Source organism: Mustela putorius, unplaced genomic scaffold, assembly GCF_011764305.1.
Source record: "Mustela putorius furo isolate JIRA1106 unplaced genomic scaffold, ASM1176430v1.1 tig00000275_pilon_pilon_pilon, whole genome shotgun sequence".
NCBI classification, from domain to species: domain Eukaryota; kingdom Metazoa; phylum Chordata; class Mammalia; order Carnivora; family Mustelidae; genus Mustela; species Mustela putorius.
The window spans coordinates 6,356,869-6,379,917 of record NW_025421341.1 but is presented as its reverse complement, the minus strand read 5'-3'; the positions used below and the strand labels follow the sequence as shown (position 1 = coordinate 6,379,917).

The 23,049-nt window shown below is 41.6% G+C and overlaps 1 protein-coding gene across 3 annotated transcripts; it reads left to right on the top strand.

Moving 5' to 3' along the window:
- The first annotated feature begins 55 nt into the window (after positions 1-55).
- KCTD18 (potassium channel tetramerization domain containing 18) lies at positions 56-21,407 on the top strand. 3 transcript variants are annotated; one of them, XM_013045715.2, is made up of 8 exons: positions 56-192; positions 1,419-1,468; positions 2,631-2,867; positions 4,453-4,664; positions 6,989-7,182; positions 8,266-8,360; positions 12,616-12,718; positions 19,272-21,407. In XM_013045715.2, exons 3-8 carry the CDS (start codon positions 2,708-2,710, stop codon positions 19,765-19,767), a joined length of 1,260 nt encoding a protein of 419 aa, XP_012901169.1. In that variant the 5' UTR covers positions 56-192; positions 1,419-1,468; positions 2,631-2,707; the 3' UTR covers positions 19,768-21,407. The 3 variants fall into 3 exon arrangements, with proteins under 3 accessions (XP_012901169.1, XP_012901168.1, XP_004772248.1); XM_013045714.2 differs by having other exon boundaries at positions 1,419-1,641; XM_004772191.3 differs by lacking the exon at positions 1,419-1,468.
- The last annotated feature ends 1,642 nt before the right edge of the window (positions 21,408-23,049 follow it).

The following is a 23,049-nucleotide window of genomic DNA, read 5'->3' as shown; positions in this document are numbered from 1 at the left end:
CAGGGGCGGGGCGGGGCGTGTCTGGGGCGGGGCCGCCCTCTTTCCGGGTGTAGTCGCCGCCGGGCCGGGCCACACGGGGGCGCCGCTGGGGCCGCGCTGCTCCACGAGTTGCCGAGCCGCGGAGGAGGCCCTCACTTCCGCGTCGGGCCCCGCGGCGTCCGGCGTCCGTGCGGAGGGCCGGGCGGGCCGCAGGTCAGTCGAGGAGGCCGCCTACCCGGCCCCGCCCGTGCAGAGGACCTGGGCGCCGGGTGGGCCGCGGGCCCGGGAGGCAGCGGGGCGCCCCGAGGAAGGGCCCGGATCGCGCCGATATCACGGGCGACCCGGGCTGCAGGCTCGGGCTTCGGGCCGATTCGGGCCCCCCCGGGCAGCGGGGAGACCCTGGCGGGGTTTTCTGGTGTCCCAGCCCCTCCCCCTCTCGTCCCGCATCGTGGGAGGAGTGCGAAGCCCCCGAGCAGCGTTTCTCAAAGTGGGGTCCGCGGGCGGCCCAGCGACCCCCACCTCAGACTTTCTGAACCCGACTCTGTGCTGTGGCCCGGGAATCTGAATTGACAGCAGGCGTCTCTGAGTTGTTTTGAGGCAGGGGGTCCGCGAGCCGCACTTCGGGGGCAGTTCCACGGAGGGCAGGGCACCTCCGACACAGCCAGTGTTTAAGCGGGTGCATTTGAGGACGGGGCCGGTGACTGGCCCCGAAATGGTGACGGGTGGTTCTCTGCCGTGGGAGAACCGGACTGAGGCAGGGGCGGCTCTGACCTCCTCGCGCTCAGGGTGCTGCGTGGTCCTCCTGTCACAGCGAAGCCTGCAGATGGACAGATGCCGAGAGAGTGGAGTGCCCGGGTCAGGGCCTTGCGGATGAGCCGATGCTGAAGTCGGCAGTGTGGGGTGCAGCCGGTCCTGCTGGCCCGGATTGGGGCCGACCCCACCCCTTACCCGCGGCGGAGCCCTAGTGTGGACCCTGCTCACCTCCCTCTAGGTCTTTCTCCGGGGTCCTCCTCTGTGCGTAGGGACAGTAATTCCGACCCAGTGGGGCTTTTGTGAATTAGATAATGTCTGCCACGTGGCTCCTGCAGTAACTGAAACCCCCTACGCATTGAGTAAATGGGAATTATTAAGAGTGCTGTAGAGTCTGCCTTCCTAGGGTTTATGCCCCCCTCCCCCCAAGTTAGGGATTAAATAAGTGAGATAAAACGTGTAGGCAGGTACAAAGTATATTTGGTGGACTTCGCACGGATTCTAACTGGGGGTGGATTCTAACTGGGGGTGCGCGGGAAGGTATGCAAGGGGTGTGGTTTGCCTGGGGCTCTCAAGAAGAGATGGATTCCGGGGGGCTGGTGGCCCGGGCGGCAAGAGCCGGTTCCCTCCCAGGCTTCACACGTGGTTCTCCCGCTTGGATCTTGGCCCGGTTCTCCTCCGACTTCCAGGCAGCGAAAGAAGTCACACTGATGAGTGGCGTTGGAAAGCTGGACCGTGGGTCCGTGAGAGTTTCTGTCTACTGACCATGTTTGACGCCCAGTGTTTTGATCAGACACCAGTGGTCTCCTTTCCCTGATGCCTTAGAGACTGGCCGGACTGGAGCATCTGGGAGAGGATGCTCGCAGTACACCTGAGTTGCCAGGACTGAGCCTCTAGACAGCCGTTTTACAGGTGCTGTGGAATGTGCAGTTATATCGGGAGACGCTTTTTCATCACCGTGTTGTTTCTGGTTCCGTAGAAACCCCGCAGTCATCTGGGGTCATCCATCTCCTGAGAGGATTAGCAAATCAATCCTTAAAACTTCCCTAAAGCTTCAGCCCCTTTGGCTGGAGAAGCCTCGTGATTTAGAGGTGTTATTTGTTGCTTTCTGGACCGGTCTGGCTACTGGTATACATAAAACTCTGATTTCAGTCGATAAATGACATGTGTTCCTTAGTGACCTAACCTGGGAACTGCAATGACCATTGTTAGTACTTTCTGCTCTTAAGTCTCCTTAAATCTCCAGAGCCAATCTCAATCCCTCAGTATTCACCTTATCATGAAATTTATATCATTATAGATAATATTTATCACTTACCAAGCACTTGCTCTGAGCCAGAGACTGTCCTGTATGTTCTGTCAGCTTATCTTAGCTTTTTATATGTCCTGTCGGTCCTTTCTCTGATAGTCCTTTGAGGTGGGCACCATCCCTGGGTCCATTTTATAGATGAGGAAACAGCAGAGGGAGATAAGTATTTGTCCCACCCTAGTAAGTGGTAGAGCCTCGTAACCTAATCCCACGTTACATGCTGACCCTCTGCGGTCGAGACAGCTCCCTCAGACTTACTGTAGCGTATTGTAGCATAAAAAAAATCTGTGAGTACCAGAGAACATAAGCAAACCTCACCTTTGCTTTATATGTAACATTCAGTGCATTATTTTAATTCTTTACACAGTCATTTCAATAGCTATGATTTGGTTGGTGACAGTTTATCATTTGCAAATGCTCTGAGCCAAAGTTTTCCAGCTTCCCAGCATATCTCGGACTTCTTTAATATTATATAAAGCCCTTCAGTACTGTCAGAGCTGAGGAATTTGAGTCACATTAAAATGTGTTTATTTCATTATCTACTTAGTGCCTTGTAGGACGTGTCAGCAGTGGTTGTTCTTTGTTTTCACAGAGGTGGAACAGGACCGCCCTTACTTTGCAGTTTCTGAAAGCTGTTTGAAGGCAAAAATTCAGGTGTTGCTGGGAGCAATGGAAGGTCACAAGGCAGAAGAAAAGGTGTTAGATATTCTTCGACTGAATGTGGGTGGCTGTATTTACACAGCCAGACGTGAGTCCTTGTGCCGCTTTAAAGACTCGATGCTGGCATCCATGTTCAGTGGTCGTTTTCCTCTAAAAACAGATGAATCGGGTAAATACCTAAAGTCTGTAAGCATGGTCATCAATATTCATTAAAATAGTCTAGTTTGAATTCCCTTTGGTTTTCGTAATTACAATAGAATGTATTCGACCAGTATACTAATTATTGAGACCATTAGGGCCGAATGGCGATTCATTAAATACATGGAGGAATGAAATATGAGTTTCCAGAGTCTGTGACGCTGTCACTACAAGTTGACAAGAAGACGAATGCGTGTAAAGGCCAGCCGTGACCTCATTATGGGAATTGATTGTATTTGGAATGTTGTTCCATCCGTGTAACTCCACGGATGAAGGTGTTGAGGCGTCCCTCTGTGTTTTGCAGATTAAAACACCGATTTATCTGGAGAAGCAGCCATCCCCCCGGTTCACAGGGCAGTCAGTGGTAGTGTTGAATTAGCATGAAACTTGCCACCTCTAGCTGCGTAGCCTTGTGTGGGCTGACATGTACACACGAGAACATGTCAGTCACCAAGTAGGGGGAGGACTGAACACTGGGGTTCCAGAAGGGACTGTAAAGCACAAGGATAGGGATCTGGGCTGCTCTCCCTGCTTGGAGTTCTCTGGTGTTTACTGAACCTACTACTGGTTGTTGAGAAACTTCGGCCACACGAGTAAGGCATTTTGCCCTTCTTCGGTGTTCTGGGGCTCAGAGAACCCACTCTTGCTTTTGTGTCAGAAGAGAGGGAGTGAGGAGTCTTGAGCACAGGGGACTGTTGGTAACTCTGGGTCTTAGGAGAGTGATTTGTCAGCTGGAGGGCAGTTGAATGAATGGGAAACACCAGTGGCTGGTGGCCAGGGCTCGATGGCTACGTGGGTAGGAAGATTGTAGGTGAAAAGATGGTAAGCAGGGGTTGTGGGTTTTCCCCCCTCCAGGTTTTAGCTTCTTAATCCCTTCTATTCTAAGCTACTCAAGGGAGAAAAGGAATTACTGAGTAACCTTCCATCAACTTTGCTAAATTGTCATAAAATAGTGCCAGCATAGCCTCAGGAGCCCTGGGTTTATATGTCAGTGACCCTAGCAGCTGGCTTAGAGCCAAACATGTTTTAGCTTCTTAATCCCTTCTATTCTAAGCTACTCAAGGGAGAAAAGGAATTACTGAGTAACCTTCCATCAACTTTGCTAAATTGTCATAAAATAGTGCCAGCATAGCCTCAGGAGCCCTGGGTTTATATGTCAGTGACCCTAGCAGCTGGCTTAGAGCCAAACATGACGTGTTAAGGGCACACCCTCATTAGGGAGGAGCTCCATACGTCCTTCCTGGCTGGGCAGCATTGAGGTTTACATCTCAGGAGCAGTCTGGGGTCTCTATGGCTTTTAGAGGGCCACAGCAGGAATATGGTCATTGCATCCAAAATCCCAAATGGAGCTTGGGATACATTTTCCTGTACTGTTGGTGAAAATACAGAGAATCACCAAATCTGACTAACCCCATTTGAACCATAGCTACTACGTTTCTCATTGTAGAGGTCTTCAGTTATTTTAGAGGTCTTCAGTGATTTTAGTTAGATATGTTGAAATTTTATCTATGATCATGTGTATCTATGCAATGATTTTTGAACTGAATGTTTTCTAGGGGCTTGTGTTATTGACCGTGATGGACATCTATTTAAATACCTTTTGGATTATCTTCATGGAGAAGTTCACATTCCCACAGATGAGCACACCCGAGTTGCTCTCCAGGAAGAGGCTGATTACTTTGGCATCCCTTATCCGTACAGCCTGTCTGACCACTTGGCCAATGAAATGGAGACATATTCTTTAAGGTCAAATATAGAACTTAAAAAGGTCTTGGCATTTTCTTAAGTTTTAAAAAATATATATGTGTATATATTTTTACATTTTTATACACAAAGCAATGTGTGTTATTTTGCATAGCTTGTGTTGCCACATAAGCCAAACATGGGAAAGTTTTACTTTTTATAACATTTGAAGACACTTTTCTTAATTACTATTAACTTTTTTTAAGATTTTATTTATTTATTTGACAGAAATCATAAGTAGGCAGAGGCAGGCAAAGAGAGAGGAAGGGAAGCCGACTTCTCGCTGAGCAGAGAGCCTGATGCGGGGCTCGATCCCAGGACCCTGGGATCGTGACCTGAGCCGAAGGCAGAGGCTTTAACCCACTGAACCACCCAGGCACTCCTATTAATTTCTTTAAGACCAAAATTCTGTGGTCTAGGAAAGTGTATTTTATTGCCACTCAGGGGTTTATGGAGTTTTTCTCTCTCATTGAAGATTTAATATCTTTTTTTTTTAAAGATTTTATTTATTTATTTGACAGACAGAGATCTCAAGTAGGCAGAGAGAAAAAAGATTTAATATCTTTTGATGGCTTTTTAAAAGTATTCTGGTCTTTAGGTTCTTTGTAAATTAATAGCAATACTGTAGTATATAACGGTATAGTGGTATTTTATTTACTGAAATGACTTTTTAAAAGAATGGTCATGATGAATAAAAGATTGTCTAAGATCTCCTACCTGATTTAGTGAATGTAGCAGTTTGTTACTAAGTTAAAACATCACTTTGATTAATTTACGTTGGGATCAGGAAGTCTTTTTTTAAAGATGCTTCTCCTTTAAATCACGTTTTGAAGATCTTTACGTGACTTGAAAAGCACCATTACCTGTTTTGGTCATACAGATAAGTATTATATTGACTTTTAACACCTTGGGGGATCTAAAAGGAAAATACTTTTCCTGGATAATTAATAATAGTGAAAACTGATCTCAACTGGTTTAATTTGGACATCGGCTTAGGAGAGTAAGCTGACGGTACGGTTATTAGGAGTGAGGCATGAAGAGAAAGGTGATTTGGTTCTGGATCGCCTTCAGGAATGTGCATGGTTGCGTGGGTTCTGCTACTGAAGTTACTTAGAAGTTATTGGGTGCTGTTTGCCACATCTGCAGAATGGGGCTAAAACACCTGACTGGAAAGTTGGGGTGGGCTGACATTCATCTTCCGAAGTCTCAACTCCATAGTCTTTTATTTCTGATTTGTATGCAAAAAGGACATTCACCATGTCAGCCAACACATACTTATCTCCAGTGTCTTAGGTGTATAGAGCCCTGCTCTAGGGACTGCCTGGGACACAAAGAAATACAACATACAGTTAGATAGCAATATTCAAGGAAACTGTAAGACATGTGAGGGTCTTATTTTCATTCACTTGAGTCCATAAATATAAACATCTCCTTTGTGTCAGGCAGGATTCCAGGCACTTGGGATACTAGACAACGCAGACAAAAGTGCCAGTCCTCAGAGCGCTCAGAGGAGCAATGCTGTTTCTCCCTGGGAAAGCTCTTGCCACTCCAATGGGCGAAGCCCTACTGCTCTGTGTCCCCTCATGTGACATCGGCTCACCTGGCCGTACTTACACCGTGCGCTGATGGCTTGCTGACTGTCTGTCTTTTACCTTAGCTATAAATTCGAGGAGGGTTGGGACGCTGTGTCCAGGACCTTAGACGCCACTCACCACATGAGCAGCTTCTTCATATTCAAGTGAATGAATGAATTGGTAGATAAGTGCCAAAGGAGTTCTTACAGTTTGCATGGGGTTCATGTATTCCTGTCTTTCAGTGGAGAATAAGTTAATCTGCTTAATTCATGATTGGACTTGGAGTTAAAAATAAGCAGCAACCATGAGGCTCAGTCAGTAGACGGTGAAAGGAAGACCGAGTCAGTGGGGGAGTTGGGTGAATAAAGGGAAAAGAAAAAGGTCTTTTGTCATACGAAGATTTTCAAATTAAAAATAATGTTGGTAGTGAGGCTAAAAGGGGGGGGGAGGAAAATACATTTTCTCTGTGGGAAAGGATTCGGTAGAGGAAAAGGTCTTTGGGTTTTTGGTGGTACCTTTTGTGATTTGCCCCACGCTCACCTCAAATTCAACAAAAGCAAGTTTGCTTTTTCACTAGAAGTCCAATGCGCTATCCATTGCGCCACAGAGCCACCTGCAAGTTTGCTTTTTCAAGGCATAAAGACTAGGCTGAAATTTATAATGTTTTTATTTCCCGTATGACCAACTAAAATGCAGCTTTACATGAAACAGAGCACATTCATGTTTACTTTACTCCAGAATTAAATTCAGATTTTTTATATATTTTTTGCTCCAGGCTCTAACAGACTTCTGTGATTCCTATGGTTTAGTTTGCAATAAGCCAACAGTTTGGGTTCTCCACTATCTTAACACCTCTGGTGCAAGCTGTGAGAGTAGAATCATCGGTGTATATTCCACAAAAACGGACGGAACAGATGCTATTGATAAGCAGCTAGGAGGAAGAATTCACAGCAAAAGCATTTTTAAAAGGTATGTCCAAATTTAAATAGGAAAAGGAACAAAATAAAGTCTTGGTGTCTTGTAAGAGGTGTTACTGAATGGAGTATGTAGTTGACTAGAGGACATGATCGACACTGGGCAGTGCGCAGCGTGAACCCTGGCTGGCAAGACCAGCTTCACGATGTGCGTGTAGGCCACAAGACAAGCACAGTGGTCTAGTCTATTGCCTCGCAACTGGTAGTGGGCATCACAATCCCCTGAGGCTTTAGAAAAAAGAAAAGAAAGAAAAGCAAAACCACCTGCTTGCCTGGCGCTCTCCCCCCGGACCATACGTAGTCCAGGAGCAGAAGCACTGCTTAGAAGTCAGCAGGCCCACTGAGTGACCCAGGACTGGCCTGTGCCTTGGTGACCTGTTCTGAGAAATAACAAAGGACTTCCCTGGTCCCTCCCAGCCTTAAAATTCTATGACTCAAACATGTCAAATTCTTAAGGGTTATTCTCTTAATATTCTTTCTGTAAATTTACTTAACATTGGTCAGTTCACTTAGCAGTCCTGTTTTTTGTTGTTGTTATTTTTTTAATTCTCTGGGTGGCTAGATTGGCTTATGTATTAGTGACTAATGAATGACCCCATGACTTGCTTATTACGTGATTAAATATGTCATCACTTTCTGAATTCTTTCCAGGATGTTTATATAAGATAAGTGAGCACTTGGCATAATGCTATGCAAGTTTTAGTCAAAGGCAAATCTTTGAAAATTTCCTGGGGTTAGGTAATTTTTTAGAAAACTTATTTTTAAAGATTTGTTGATTTGTCTGCACAGTCTATATTGTGGAATTAACAAGTGCTTTACCACAGAAAAGATCAAATGTGGGTTAGCATGAATATAGCATATTATACCCATAATATATAATACATAATATATTATCTATATACTTAAGGGAGGGTCACAGAAGAAATGTTATTCAATACCAACATATTTTCCCCCTTAATTAACAAGTACTTGGTGAGTATCTAGTTGTGTGTGTGTGTGTGTGTGTGTGTGTGTGTGTATACATACACACATTCATACTTAGGTAGAATGTTTTCATCACCTTTTGCAATATTTCTAGAGAGGCGGGAAATAATGTTCAGTACATTTGGAGCTATTATTCAGTAGCTGAACTGAAGAAAATGATGGATGCCTTTGATGCCTGGGAAGGAAAAGGTATAGTACAGTTCTTTTATTTCATGGCAAAAAACAAAGTAAGCTCAAATGCTGCATTTCTCTTTTTGAGAAAGTGTTTCTTTGTGTAGGTCAAGTACGTCTTTGTGTATTTGTCGCCGCGTATTATCATTGATTGAGGCAGTTTACTTAAAAATCTTGAGATCTCTTGGGGTGCCTCGGTGGCTCGGGTGTTTAAGCATCTGACGCTTCGTTTCAGCTCAGGTCCCAATCTCAGGGTCATGAGATGGAGCCTCTAGTTGGGCTCCATGTTTAGCACAGAGTCAGCTTGGGACACTCTCTCTCTTTCCCTTTGCCCTTCCCCCTGCTCTCTCTCTCTCTCAAATAAGCAAATCTTTTTTTTTTTTTTAAATTATTTATTTATTTATTTATTTGACAGAGAGAGATCACAAGTAGGCAGACAGTCAGGCAGAGAGAGAGAGGGGGGAGGAAGCAGGCTCCCTGCTGAGCAGAGAGCCCGATGTGGGACTCGATCCTAGGACCCTGAGTTCATGACCTGAGCCGAAGGCAGAGGCTTAACCCACTGAGCCACGCAGGCGCCCTAGAATAAGTAAATCTTAAAAAAAAAAAAAAAACCCTTAGATTCCCGAATAGCTAGATATTACTAATTGTTTATAATCCAGTAACCTAAAAAATAGTTTATAATTTCAGCATCTGTTAGTTATGCTTATTTAGTTCAATTAAACAACAGTTTATTTAGCACCTACTATGCACCTAGCTTTGTTCCCAGGAAGTGTACATTTAAATTAAGCATGCAATATACAATCAAAAGAAAAAAGGAGGGTTGCCTGGCTGGCTCAGTCAGTGGAGTGTGCAACTCCTGATCTTGGGCTTGTGAGTTCCAGCCCCAGGTTGGGTGTAGAGATTACTTAAAAGTAAAATCTTAAAAAAAAAAAAAGGAAAAGTTAAAAAAGAAGAAAATGAAAATAATACCATAGAAGATATCTGAAGAACACTTAAGAAACAATCATCTTTAAATACACACTTTGAAATTTGACCATTTTTACCAATCGCTCATATCATTTGATAATAATAATAATGCTGTTTAGTATCTGGTGTGATAAGTGGTTTACATTCAGTACCTCTTAGTCTTAAAACAATTCTGGATGCTGTTTACCATTGTACTGATGAGAAAACCGAGTCTCAGGGAGGCCCCGCCACTTGTAAGGATCACAGAGCATTAACTGTTCTATGTCTAAGCTTTTTTCTTAATTAACAAGTATGTATTGAATGTCTCTTAGGTGCAAACCCTGTAAGAAGCCCTAAAGTTGGGTCCACAGATAAATAAAACACATCTTGGTCCTCAAATGATCTTAAAAGCTGGTAGAGACAGACATTGCAAGTCACATAAGATGGAATAAAAGGAAAGGCAGAGGAGGCTTTTAAAAACTCTCCCCCCACCTGTTCTCCTTCTGGGTGGGTTGCTAGTACCAACCCTCCTTCCTTTCCTCGACTTTGTCCCCCTCACTTTCCCTCCTTTATTTATTTTTCCTAAATCATACCCCTCAAGCAGATAGAAAAAAAGTGCTATTCTCTTTAAGCTTTTTATTTTGGATTCAATTGACTTTGAGACACTTAGGCTTAAGTTGAGGAACAATTATGTGCCTATCATATGAATAAGAAAAAGACTGGAATCAGATTCATCGAAGTATCATGAACCATGTTTTCTAGTTTCAGGATTAGAAGTGATCTTGATTATTTTTAAATATATACTTTTCTATATAACCCAAATTCTGTACAAAGGAAGTGAATTACTCTATAGGGAGGAAAAAAAATAAAATTTTTTACATTGTGGTATATCCATATAATGGAATATAAGCAATAAAAAGAAATGATCATTAATGTGTATAGCAACATGGATGAATCTTGAAAGCATCATGCTAAAGAAGCTAGCCATTTATGTGCTGCCCGTGAAGAGGTAACATTAGGGAATGGTGGGAGGAGGCACTGGTTGCAGAGGGGTACAAGGGAGATTTTGGGGGTAACAGGAATGTACTATGTCTTCACTGTAGCTTTGTTTCCAAGACTATACATTTGTCGGGGCGCCTGGGTGTCTCAGTGGGTTAAGCCACTGCCTTTGGCTCAGGTCCTGATCTCAGGGTCGTAGGATCGAGCCCCGTATCTGCTCTCTGCTCGGTGGGGAGCCTGCTTCTCCCCCACCCACCGCCTGCCTCTCTGCCTACTTGTGATCTCTGTCTGTCAAATAAATAAATAAAATCTTTAAAAACAAACAAACCAAAAAAACATAACAAAACTATACATTTGTCAAAACTCACTGAACCAAGTATTTTAAAAGGGTGAATTTTATTTTTATATAAATTATATCTCAATAAACCCGACTTTAAAAAAGTCTTAATGGATGAGATTTGGGAATATTTTTGTAGTGTAAGTAGGTTTGGGAGCATGATGAAGCAGTTCCAGAAAATTAAATTGTCTTAAAATGAGGTCCATAGGCTTCTGTGAATACTGGATATATCTATTATATATAATAATTTATATGCCCAACTTGCTAAATTGGTTAATATGTATTGCTAAATCTTTAATGATTAAAAAAACAAGACACCAGGGGTGCCTGGGTGGCACAGTCAGTTGAGCCTCGGACTGTCAGTTTGGGCTCAGGGAGGGGTCATGGGATCGAGCCCCACACTGGGCTCCGTACTTCGTGTGGAATCTGCTTGCGATTCTCTTTCTGCCCCTCTCTCTGCCCCTCCTGCTCATGCTCTCCCTCTCTTGCTCTCATAAACAAATCTTTGAAAAAACAAACAAAAAAAACCAGGACATCATATCCATTCCTGGGACTTCAAAATTACTTTAAAAAAGAAAAGTAAAAAAAAAAAAGAAAAGTCAATCACTTTTTCTCTAATGTCATTTTTAAAGTCTTTTTAAAATGCATCTTTATATTTCTTTGGTGATTCTTTTTTAAAAATTGAGGTGAAATTCACATAACATAAAATCAAAGCATATACTTCAGTGGCATTTACTATGTCTACAATGTTGTATGACCACCATCTCCATCTAGTTGCAAATCATTTTCATCACCCCAAAAGGAAAGGCAGTACCTGTAAGCAGTTCCTCCCCATTCTCTTCTGTCTTCAGCCTCTGGCCACCACCGGTCTGTTTTCTGTGTCAGTGCATTTGCCTATTCTGGATATTTCCTGTAATTGAGATCGTACACTATGTGACCTTTTGTGTTTGTCTTTTTTCACTCAGCATAATGTTTTTGAGGTTCATAAAAATACATTTCCAACTTGCATTCAGAAACCTAACCAGATTGAAAAATTAAAATTTGGGGCGCCTGGGTGGCTTCGTGGGTTGAGCCTCTGCCTTCGGCTCGGGTCATGATCCCAGGGGCCTGGGATCGAGTCCCGCGTTGGGCTCTCTGCTCAGCGGGGAGCCTGCTTCTCCTCATCTCTCCCTCTGTCTGTCTCTCTGCCTATTTGTGATCTCTCTCTCTGTCAAATAAATAGATAAAATCTTTAAAAAAAAAAAAAAAAGAAAAATTAAAATTTGACCACAGTCTTGACCCAACACATTAACTCCGATTATTCTTGTTTGAAAAGCTGCTTGTAAGGTAGTGATAGCTCATATTTTTATAGTGGTTGCCTCTTATAGAGTGGTTCACAAAATATACCTGATTTGATGATTACTGCAACCCAATGAGGTAGATACGGTGGCAGTTAGAACCCTCACTGTCCAATCTTTACATGACTTCAATGCTATGATTTATAAAATAAAGGCACCTAATGTCCCTTAAGTGTTCAGGTGCCAGTACATATACTAAGCATTTTGCATTTATTTACTCATTTAATCATCACAACCAAACTATGAAGTATGTGCCATTGTTGTCATTTCACAGATGAGAAAATTTAGGCACAGAAAAGTTAAGTAACTTTCCCAAGGTCGCATGGTCAGTGAGTGACAGACGTGGCATTGAGACCAAGGCGGTCTTGGCCCCAGAGCCCGCGCCTTTAACAGCGCACACCCTCCTGTGCAGGACCCGTATGACCACCTGCAGAACATCACTGGCAGAGCTGGGGCTGGTGGCCGGCCATCCCTAGACCTGAGCTGGGCTGCTGTTGCCTTGGCTCTTCTCGGGGACACTTCCGGTGTACACCTACCTTCTTCAGACGAGAGGCCTGAATTTCAAACTCTTTCTGCCTAGTCTTACACAAAACTGTGCTGCTGAACCTTTTGCAGGGAACAATGGCTCTCTTAATTATGCCTTTTTGTTTTCCAGGTGTTAGCTACTGGCGGGTGCCTCATGAGCTCATAGAATGTTGGACTCTGGAAGAGCGGCCCTTGCTTGGAAGCCTCCGTCACATGGCCCCCATTCGAAAGAGGTTATCTGTGCTCTCTTGATACTGTTTTTCACTTTATGAATTTGAACCTGTATTTTTACTGCTTTTACTGGGGAAACGAATAATGGTTCTTGACCTTATCAAACTTACTAATCACCGAGCTAAGTGCTTTGCCTTACCATCAAAATATAAATCATCATAAATTCAAAATTATCAAAACTATCTAAACATTGGAAATAATTCTCTAACACTGACTTACAGTATGCCCTTTTTGGGAGAGTGTGCTTTTAAGAATACTGGTGGATACAGTAAGAATGCTGTGGTATTTTTCGCTATAAAAGTGAAATCCTAGGCTTTATTGGCAGTAGTCAAAAACTTATTTATTAGACTTAATATTTGAAATCTTCTGACTAACTCTAAATTCCTTTCTCCTTCCTGTTACCACAAATAGCATTTTAATTTAATAGTATTTCTTTCTTTTTTTTTTTTTAAAGATTTTATTTATTTGACAGAGAGATCACTAGTAGGCAGAGAGGCAGGCAGAGAGAGAGAGGAGGAAGCAGGCTCCCTGCTGAGCAGAGAGCCCGATGCGGGACTCGATCCTAGGACCCTGAGATCATGACCTGAGCTGAAGGCAGAGGCTTTAACCCATTGAGCCACCCAGGCACCCAATGTAATGGTATTTCTTACAATTCTATGAAATTATTAGCATTAACTTCACTCCACATCTCTGCCTTTCACTTTAAATACATTTATTTATTTATTTTTTTATTTATTTATTTTTGTTTTTTAAAGATTTTATTTATTTAACAGAGAGAAATCACTAGTAGGCAGAGAGGCAGGCAGAGAGAGAGAGGAAGGGAAGCAGGCCCCCTGCTGCTGAGCAGAGAGCCCGATGTCGGACTCGATCCCAGGACCCTGAGATCATGACCTGAGCCGAAGCAACGGCTTAACCCACTGAGCCACCCAGGCGCCCCTTTAAATACATTTAAAATCATATTTTTCACTGGGTATTATTCATGGTTTTCAGATGTTCTGATTTCTTAGTCATCTGTTCTAGAATTTGATTCAGTGCCCCTGTAGGATCTCTGATTGTTTTCTTTTTTCTTCTTACTCTTTGTATCTTCCACAGAAATGCAGAGAAGTTTATTCAGTTTTTAGTAGTTCATTGTCTCTTGTTAAACGATCTTTTTTCTTAAAGACTCTCCTTTTATTATTGTTTATTTTTCTTTTTGGGCTTACAGTTAGCAAGTATTGTTTGGGTCTAGAACAGTGGTTCTCAAAGAGAGGCACTTTTGTCCCATAGGGCGTATTCGGCAATATTCAGAGACACAGTGGGGTGGGAGATGCTACTGAGACCTAGTAAGTGAGGCCAGGGACACTGCTAAACAGCTCAGAACGCACTGGGCAGCACCAACAACCAAGATTTATTCAGCCATAAATGGCAATAATGCTAAGGTTGAGAAAACGTGGTCAAGAATCTAGTGGAAGTTGTGGACAGAAAAAAACAAGCAGGAGTGGTTTTATGGAGATTCTCCTCTGTTTGTCTTATCTCTGGCTTATTAAGCATGGTTTTTGATTCATGGATAAGGTAATGATATTGATGACTTAGAAGCAACTGTGAGGTCCCAAAGAATGACTTGATGCACTTAACAAAATTTAGTTATGTTTAGTAGTTTTAGGGTTGAATATGTTTGTATTCTCTACTACATGTCAGTGTTCAGATCACCGTGCCATTATGATCCAATTTCCAGGATCAAAATTCATTTATTTGCCTCTGACAACACACCAGTGCTGATAAGAGGGAGAAGGCTAGGGGAATGGCCATTATACTTCCTGTTCAGGAGACGATCTTCGTGCAATGAAACTGATGCAAACAGTAGAAGGAACAGGCAGGGTTTCGACGGTGGTTGTTTCACAGTTTTAAGGTCATTTCAGACAATATTCCCTCTGATTATTCCTACATTTTGGTAATGTGGTATATCGCATTGACTGGCTTACAGATGTTGAACCATCCTCGCGTTCCTGGAATAAATCCTGCTTGTCTTGGTGAACGATCCTTTTAATGTATTGTTGAATATGGTTTGCTAATATTTTGTTGAGTATTATTGCATTTATGTTCACCAGGGATATTGGCCTGTAGTTTTCTTTTCTTGTGGCATTCTTGTCTGGTTTTTGTATCAGGGTTCTCCTTGCTTCATAAGAAGAATTTGGGAGAGTTCCCTCATCTTCTGTTATTTGGAAACGTTTGAGAAGGATTGGTATTAAATCTTCAAATGTTTGGTAGAATTTACCAGTGAAACCATCTGGTCCTGGACTTTTGTTTGTTGGGAGTATTTTTGTTTTGTTTTGTTTTTGTTTTTAAATAAGCTCCAGGCCCTATGTGGGGCTTGAACTCATGTCCCCAAGATCAGGAGTCACATGCTCCACTGACTGAGCCAGCCAGGTGCCCTGGTTGCTTTTTGATTACTAATTCAATCTCTTTACTAGTAGTTGGTCTGTTCATATTGTCAATTTCATCATAAGTCAGTCTTGGTAGGTTGTATGTTTCTAGGAATTTTAAAAAATTTATTTATTTACTTATTTCCTTTTTAAAAAAATACTGTAGTATAGTTGACATACAATGTTATATTAGTTTCAGGTGTAAAATAGTGAATCAACAATTCTATGCATTATGCATTGCTCACCATGCTAAGTCTCTTTACCATCTGTCACCATACAATATTATATAATATTATTGACAGTATTCCCTTAGGCTATACTTTTCATCCCCATGACTTATTTATAACTAGAAGCTTGTACCTCTTAATCACTTAGGAATTTATCTATCTCTTCTAGGTTGTCCAATTTTGGGGTATGTAATTATTCATAGGAAGTTCTTATGATCCTTTGTATCTCCATGGTATCAGTTGTAATATCTGCTCATTTCTGATTTTATTTATTTGAGTCCTTTCTCTTTTTTCTTGGTGAGTCTAGCTAAAAGTTGGTCAATTTTGTTCATCTTTTTAAAGAACCAGCTCTTAGTTTCATTGATCTTTTCTATTGTCTTTATAGTCTCTATTTCATTTACTTCTGCTCTAATCTTTATTTCCTTTCTTCTACTAATAATGTGTAGTTGTCACTCAGCTATTCTTTAGGATTTTATTTTTTAAGGGGAAATTGTTCTGTATATAGATGTAAACTCAGTGTATCCATGGGAGGAGGTAAATTCAAGATTTTACAACATCACTATTGTGAACTGAAACAAATGTCTCATTAGGTTTTGATATCATATCAAAAATCACGTGATCATCTCAATAGATACAGAAAAAGCACTTGACAAAATTCAACAACAGTTTATGATAAAAACAACAAAGTGGGAATAGAGGGACTGTACATCAACATAATAAAGGCCGTATATGACAAGGCCACAGCTAGCAACATAATCAATGGTGAAAGGCTGAGAGCTTTTCCTTTAAGGTCAGGAATAAGACAAGGATGCCCACTCTTGCCACTTTTATTCAACATGGTACTGGAAGTCCTAGCCAGAGCATCTAGGCAAGAAAAAGAAATAAAGGGCATCCAAATTAGAAAGGAAGAAGTAAAACTGCACTATTTGGAGTTGGCATATTATACATAGAAAACGTTAAAACCATCAGTACAATTAGAGAAAACAAAAAAATTCAGTAAATTTGCAGGTTACAAAATTAATACACAAAAATCTTTATTTCTATACACTAATGATGAATTATCAGAAAGATTCATTAAGAAAAAAATCCCATATGCAATTGCACCAAAAAGAATAAAATATCTAGAAATAAATTTAACCAAGGAGGTGAAAGACCTGTTTATTGAAATCTATAAGATATTAAAGAAATGAAAGAAACTGAAGAAAGCATAAATAAATGGAAAGATATTCTGTTCTCATGGATTGGAAGAATACCGTAAAAATGTCCATACTACCCAAAGCAATCTACAGATTCAGTGCAATCCCTATCAAAATTCCAATGGCTTTTTTTTTTTTATGGAAATAGAACAAACAGTCCTCAGATTTGTATGGAACCACAAAACATACCGAATAGCCAAAGCAATCCTGAGAAAGAAGATTTGACAAAGCTGGAAACCTCATGGTCCCTGATTTCAAATTAACATAGTCCTCCCCTCCCCCCCTTTTCCACAGGGGATATGATCCAAGACCCCCAGTAGATGCCTGAAACCACGGGTAGTACTGAACTGTATATGTACTATGTTTTTTCCTATATGTACATACCTGTGATAAAGTTTAGTTTATAAATTAGGCACAGGATTAATAATAATAGCTAAAAAATTCAACAGTTATAACAAGATACTGTAATAAATGTTATCTGAATGGGGTCTCTTTAAATATCTTACTGTACATCACCCTTCTGGTGATGGTGTGAGATGATAAAATGCGTATTGATGAGATGACGTGAGGGACACAGACATAGCGTTAGGCGAGTAGTCATAGTATGAATGACATTGTGACATGGTGTTAGGCTACTACTGACATTCTGATTGTAGTCAGAAGGAGGATCATCTGCTTCCATACCGTGGTTGACTGTGGGTAATTTAAACTGCAGAAAGGGCAGAAAGGGCAGACTACTGTATATTACAGAACTATACTAATTAAAACAGTATGGTACTGGCATAAAACCAGACACATAGATCAGAGGAACAGAATAGAAAGCCCAGAAATAAAGATACCTATAAAGAACAGTCTCTTTAGTACATGGTGTTGGGAACATTGGACATCCACATGCAAAAGAATGAAACTGGATCACTATCTTGCACCATACACAAAAATTAACTCAAATAGATTAAAGACTTGAACATAAGATATGAAGTCATTAAACTCTTAGAAGAAAAACAGAGGTAGTAAGTAACTTGACACAGACCTGGGGAATGATTTTTTTTATATCTGACACCAAAAGCAAAAATAACAAAGGTAAAAGTAAACAAGTGGGACTATATCAAACTAAAAAACTTCTGCACAGCAAAGGAAACTATCAAAATCAAAAGACTATCTGCTGAATGGGAGAAATATTTGCAAATCATAGATCTATAAGGAACTCATACAACTCAATAGCAAAAAAAAAAAAAAAAAAAAAAAAAAAAAAAGATTAAAAAATGAGCAGAAAATCTGAATAGATATTTTTCCAAAGAAGACATACAGATTGCTGAGAGGTACATGAAAAGATGCTCCACATCAGTAATCATCAGGGAAATGCAAATCAAAACCACAATGAGATACCACCTCAGATCTGTTAGGATGGCTATTACCCAAAAGAAGGCGATAACAAATGTTGGCACGGATGTGGAGAGAAGGGACCCCTTGTGCACTGACGGTGGGCATGTAAACTGGTGCAGCCACTATGGAAAATAGTATGGAGGTTCTTCAAAAAATTAAAGGTAGAACTACCATATGATCCAGCAATTTCACTTCTGGGTATTTATCAGAAGAAAATGCAAAGAGTAACTTGAAAAGATACATGCATCCCTTTGTTCATTGCAATATTGTTTACAACATGGAAAAACCCAAATGTCAATTGATGGCTGGAGAAAGATGTGGTGTGTGTGTATGTAAGTGTTACACACACATACAGTGGGATATTATTCACCCATAAAAAAGAATGAAATCTTGCCATTTGTGACAACATGATGGACCTTGAGGGCAGTAAGTGAAATAAGTCAAAGAAAATACTGTGTGATCTAATATGTGGACCCTCCCCCCACCAATTAATTCTAAGCTGATGGATACAAAGATCAGTGGTTGCCAAAGGCAAGGGCTTGGGGAGGAAAGAAATGGGTAAACTAGGGTGGGTTGTTTTGTTTAAATAAATAGAATTTTTAAAAAATTAAATAAAACACTGCTCTGCCTTCAGACTTTTTATAATGAATGGCAGACTCAATTCAGGTATCTCTGAAGGTTTGTCCAGTACCTCTCAAATTCAAAAAGCATCCAAGTGTACCAAGGCTTTGATCATTCTAGCAGCTCCCCAAATGCATTTCAAAAAATGCTAATTTTACTGGATGCCAAAGGTTGCATTACAGAATTACTGGGAAATACGGATACAACAAAGTTGTACGGTTAACAAAGTTCAACAGTTGCTTTTAGACCTCAGGAACTTTGTTAGAGTGTAAAGTTTCAAGAGGAGAGTAAAATATGCAGTAGCATTTCTAAGGAGTTTATTGGACTGTGAAAGTCAACTTCCTCAGTAACTCTCTTAAAAAACTGTTGTTCTGGGGAAACAGAACAACTTGGGATCATCCTGGTAATCCTCCGGACCGCTTGAGGATTCTTAGGAACCAAGTGATGTAATTTTAGTGTAACATAGTAAATTTCAAGTTGTCCTTCTTATTAACATTATGGTGATTTTAAAGAGCGTGTTTTCGAGTAGATACAATCTCATGTAAGCTTGGTGGTTTATGTGTTGACCTTGGAGGGGGAGGAGATGAGGCAGGCTGATGCCTCCGAACCTCTTGACTCCAATTCTTGAGGAAAACGATTTTGGCCCTGAAGGCAGAACTTCGGAGACGCGTCCCCGGGTCACCCAGCCCTGTAGACGCTGACCAGGACATGCTTCTGTGTTCACAGGCGGCTGACGGCGTGCAGTGACGAGGAAGACGAAGGTGTGAACTGTAAGGCCGGTCCCAAGCCGGTCAGATTCCTGGGCCCTTCCACCAGCACCCAAATTAAAGTCAAGAACTCGGCGTCGGTGCGGGTGTCCCCGGCCGCCGCCCCCCAGTCTGCAGGCGGGAAGGCAGCGCCGCGCTCGGCGCCGCCGAACGCTCCGTCCCCGTCCCGGGCGGGCGCTGCGCTGCCGGGGCAGCCCCAGGCTCCTCGTGGGGCCTGGAGCGCGGAGAACGGAGCCGCGCACCCGCCTCCCCCCAAGGTCCTGCTCTCCGACCAGAAGGCCACCCCGCCCCGCGTGATCAAACTGAGGCGGACTCCACTGCGCGCCGCCGGGCCGCCCCCGCCCGCCGCCGCAGAAGCCAGGCCCGCGGAGAAGCCCGCGGAGAAGCCCGCGCCGGCCCCGGAAGCCCCCGGCGCGCACGCGCAGACTGAAAATGGGCGGGGCCAGGCTGATTGACGGAAGCGGCCCGTCACCTCCCGGAGTGTCCGAGCGTGCGCGGCTCTGCCGTGGCGCTGTTTCGTGGTGCAGGAGGGCTGGAAACCCGGGTTTCTCTTTAGGATCATTACGGGAAAAACGAATGTGTCAAGTAGGCATGGAAGAGGGAGACTTTAAGTGGTTGGGCCTATCTTGTCTCAACTTGGAAATGGTTGTCTACTGACGGTTTGAATTTCAGGTTTTTGATTTTTTTTTTTTTTTTTTGATGGTTCATTGGTCTTAAGGCAACGGAGCAGTACAGTAAAATCATCACTACAGAAGTGCACTTTGTTGCTGAATAATTATAGATTTTAGGCACTTTTGTAATGTTACTCATTGCTGCCCAGGGCCGAATGGGGTTAGATATTCCCGTCTGGTAAAATAGGGGGACATTAGTGTTTCCCTGTGCTGTGTCACAGCCAAGAGATGTGAGAGAAAATTCAGACCCAGGTGAGCTCCCTGCAGGTTTCTTTCAGTCTCAGAAGGCTTCATGAAAAGAAATGACGAGAGGGGGAAATAGTAATTTAAGGTCACACTTTGACTCTGACTCAATTGAACTATTTTCTTTTCCTAGATTGTTTTTTTTTTCTTACCCATTTTTGCTAGCAGATTTATTTATACATCATAAGATGTCTTTGGATGAGAACTATGTAACATGTCTTCAGAATAAATTGTTAAATATATTTTATTTTAATTTGAACAGTGAAATTCTGAAAGTACTTTGAAAAGGAAGTTAAGCATTAACTTTTAACTAAAGTTACTACTTGTTTCTCAGGAATGACCAATGAGGAGTCATTCTGATTATACAATATGGTTTTTATGCATAAAATTCCCACTTACCTTGAACTTAATATTTTTAAACAGAATATTTTGATTAATCCTCTATTTTTTCACAACTATTCAGTTGTATGTGTCTGCTCTTACATTTAAGTTTTATAATTGGATCCCACATTTCTACCTTCAGTAAGCAGTATGCCTTCAGTGTATTAAAAATAAGTTCATAAAGCAGGGTACTTTTTACTCTGTGCTTATCATTGTACTTGCATTACTTTGAAAGGTAGAGTAAATATCCTCAAAGCATTACTTTTTACAAAATAAATTAAAACTTTTCCATAAAAAGTAACATTTTCCATGACTGTGCTTATTTTTAAGCCCTAGAGCCCTTTGGGAGTCTGAGAGGTGGTTTGTTTAATGCTTTATCTATTTCTGGTTACAAAATTGCTTTCTTGTCTAGATAATATATGAAATGATTAAACCGATTTTGGATAGCTAGCCAGATACCAACAGCCTTTTAAAATAGGTGTTTTATTTGGCTAGAAAAAAGCAAATATTCAACTGATGGTTCATGAGTGACATTTCCCTATAGAATATAAAAAATATTTAGTCACCTTGAAAAATACTATTGTAAAGAATCCAAGCATTCTGAATATCAAAGATCACAGTGAATTTGGGGAACTTCCATTTCAGACTTTGCTAGTATTGCTGGATCTAGAGCATTTTGAATTGCTGATTCACATAAGAATATTTTATACCCGTAGACTTGCTTGGTGCAGGGTTGCCACAAAAACCTTCAATCTGTAAGAAGTGCACCACCTATACAGCACAATAAAGCAAAGTGCAATTAAATGAGGTGTGCCTGTGCTCTGGGTGATTCTGCGAGCAGCCTGCCCTTCTTTGCCGCTAACAGTTTAATGGAAATCGATTTAGCACAAGGTTATAAGCAGAGTTTTTGGAATAGCTACCAGGCCATGGTGCCGCTGAGGTAGAAAGGAACAAGTGGCCCCTTTTGGGTATCAGGAGTCAAAGTCAAATTCCGAATGCTCAAGTAACTTGAACATTAGTTGAAGTGGTTCCCTGGGGATTAGGAATTTTTGCATGAAAACATTTCTCAAGATTCTGCAGATACAAAGGAATAACTCATCATAGCCCATTGTTCTTCCTGGAAAATGAGAAGTAAGAAATGGGAGAGTATGCTTTATAAATAACGGTTCAGTGTCATTACTTTGAGAATATAGTTTTGTGCTGCTCTGGGGTCAGAGGACACAATAGAAAATTTTAGTGGTGAGTAAAGGATATTTAGTTACTGCTCATTTCAAAAAAAGACATTTGGCTCTGATGCCCTTATAGGTCATCTTTGTTGAAAACTGGTTTTGCCTGATTAAAATTGGTTAGTTATATCATAGAGAGCCTAAGGCTGACAATTTATGTTTCATATTTGTAAATAGTAAGTTTTTGGTTCACTATTGCCTTACACTACAGTTTTAGAAAGTATTTTCATATCTTCTATTTGATTGTGTTCATTTTGTTTGTTAGTCGCAGAACAACAACATAATGAAGGTCGCCTTTCCCAGTTCCTTCAAGACCAAGAAAAAAATGAGGTGGAACAAACTAAAGGCTGTACGATAGTGACACCCCTACACCCAACCTCACCCCCACGTTTTAGGCCCATAATCTGATAACCACAGACTAACACAACATCACCGACCAAAGGAAATGGTAGATGGAGGAAGGAGACTAAAAACGTGAACTTGTTTAATATTTAAAGTTTTTGAGCAGGAAAGTATTAATATTGTATTTGGATTACATGTCTGTTACACTTCGTTGCCTCTCTGTGTGCAATACCTGGTACATGGTAGTCCTTCCGCCAATTTTTTTTTTAAGATTTTATTTATTTATTTGATAAATAAATAAAGAAAGGGAACACTAGCAGGGGGAGTGAGAGAAGGAGAAGCAGGCTTCCCGCTGAGCAGGGAGCCTGATGTGGGGCTCATCCCAGGACCTGGGGATCATGACTTGAGCCAAGGGCAGATGCTCAAGGACTGAGCCACCCAGGCGCCCCCTTCAGTAAATTTTTGAACGGTTAAAGCAATCCCCAGCTCTCTCTCCCCCATATTTATTTTTAAAAACGTGTCTGGCAGCAATCTTCTGGAGCTGTGGAAACTGATTTCCGACCTTGCAGAGTATATCCTGTCAGAACAGAAGAAGTGGTAGTGGAAGTTCCTTCGTAGGGTGATTATTGCTAATGACCAAAATTACCGTCAGGAATGACCAGAACAGTTATAGGACTTGTCAAGTTGTTTAAAGTAATCCAGAGCCACGGATCACCAGATCTCAGGGAGGTCCATGCCAGTGCTGTCTGACTTCTGAGAAAGGAAAAGTCTGGCCTCTGGCCTCTGTCCTCCGGCTTCATTGTTTCTGCTAGAATTGCTGATGCAATTTCTTTTTCATTCACAGACTTAATCCTATTCAAGTGCTAACACTGAA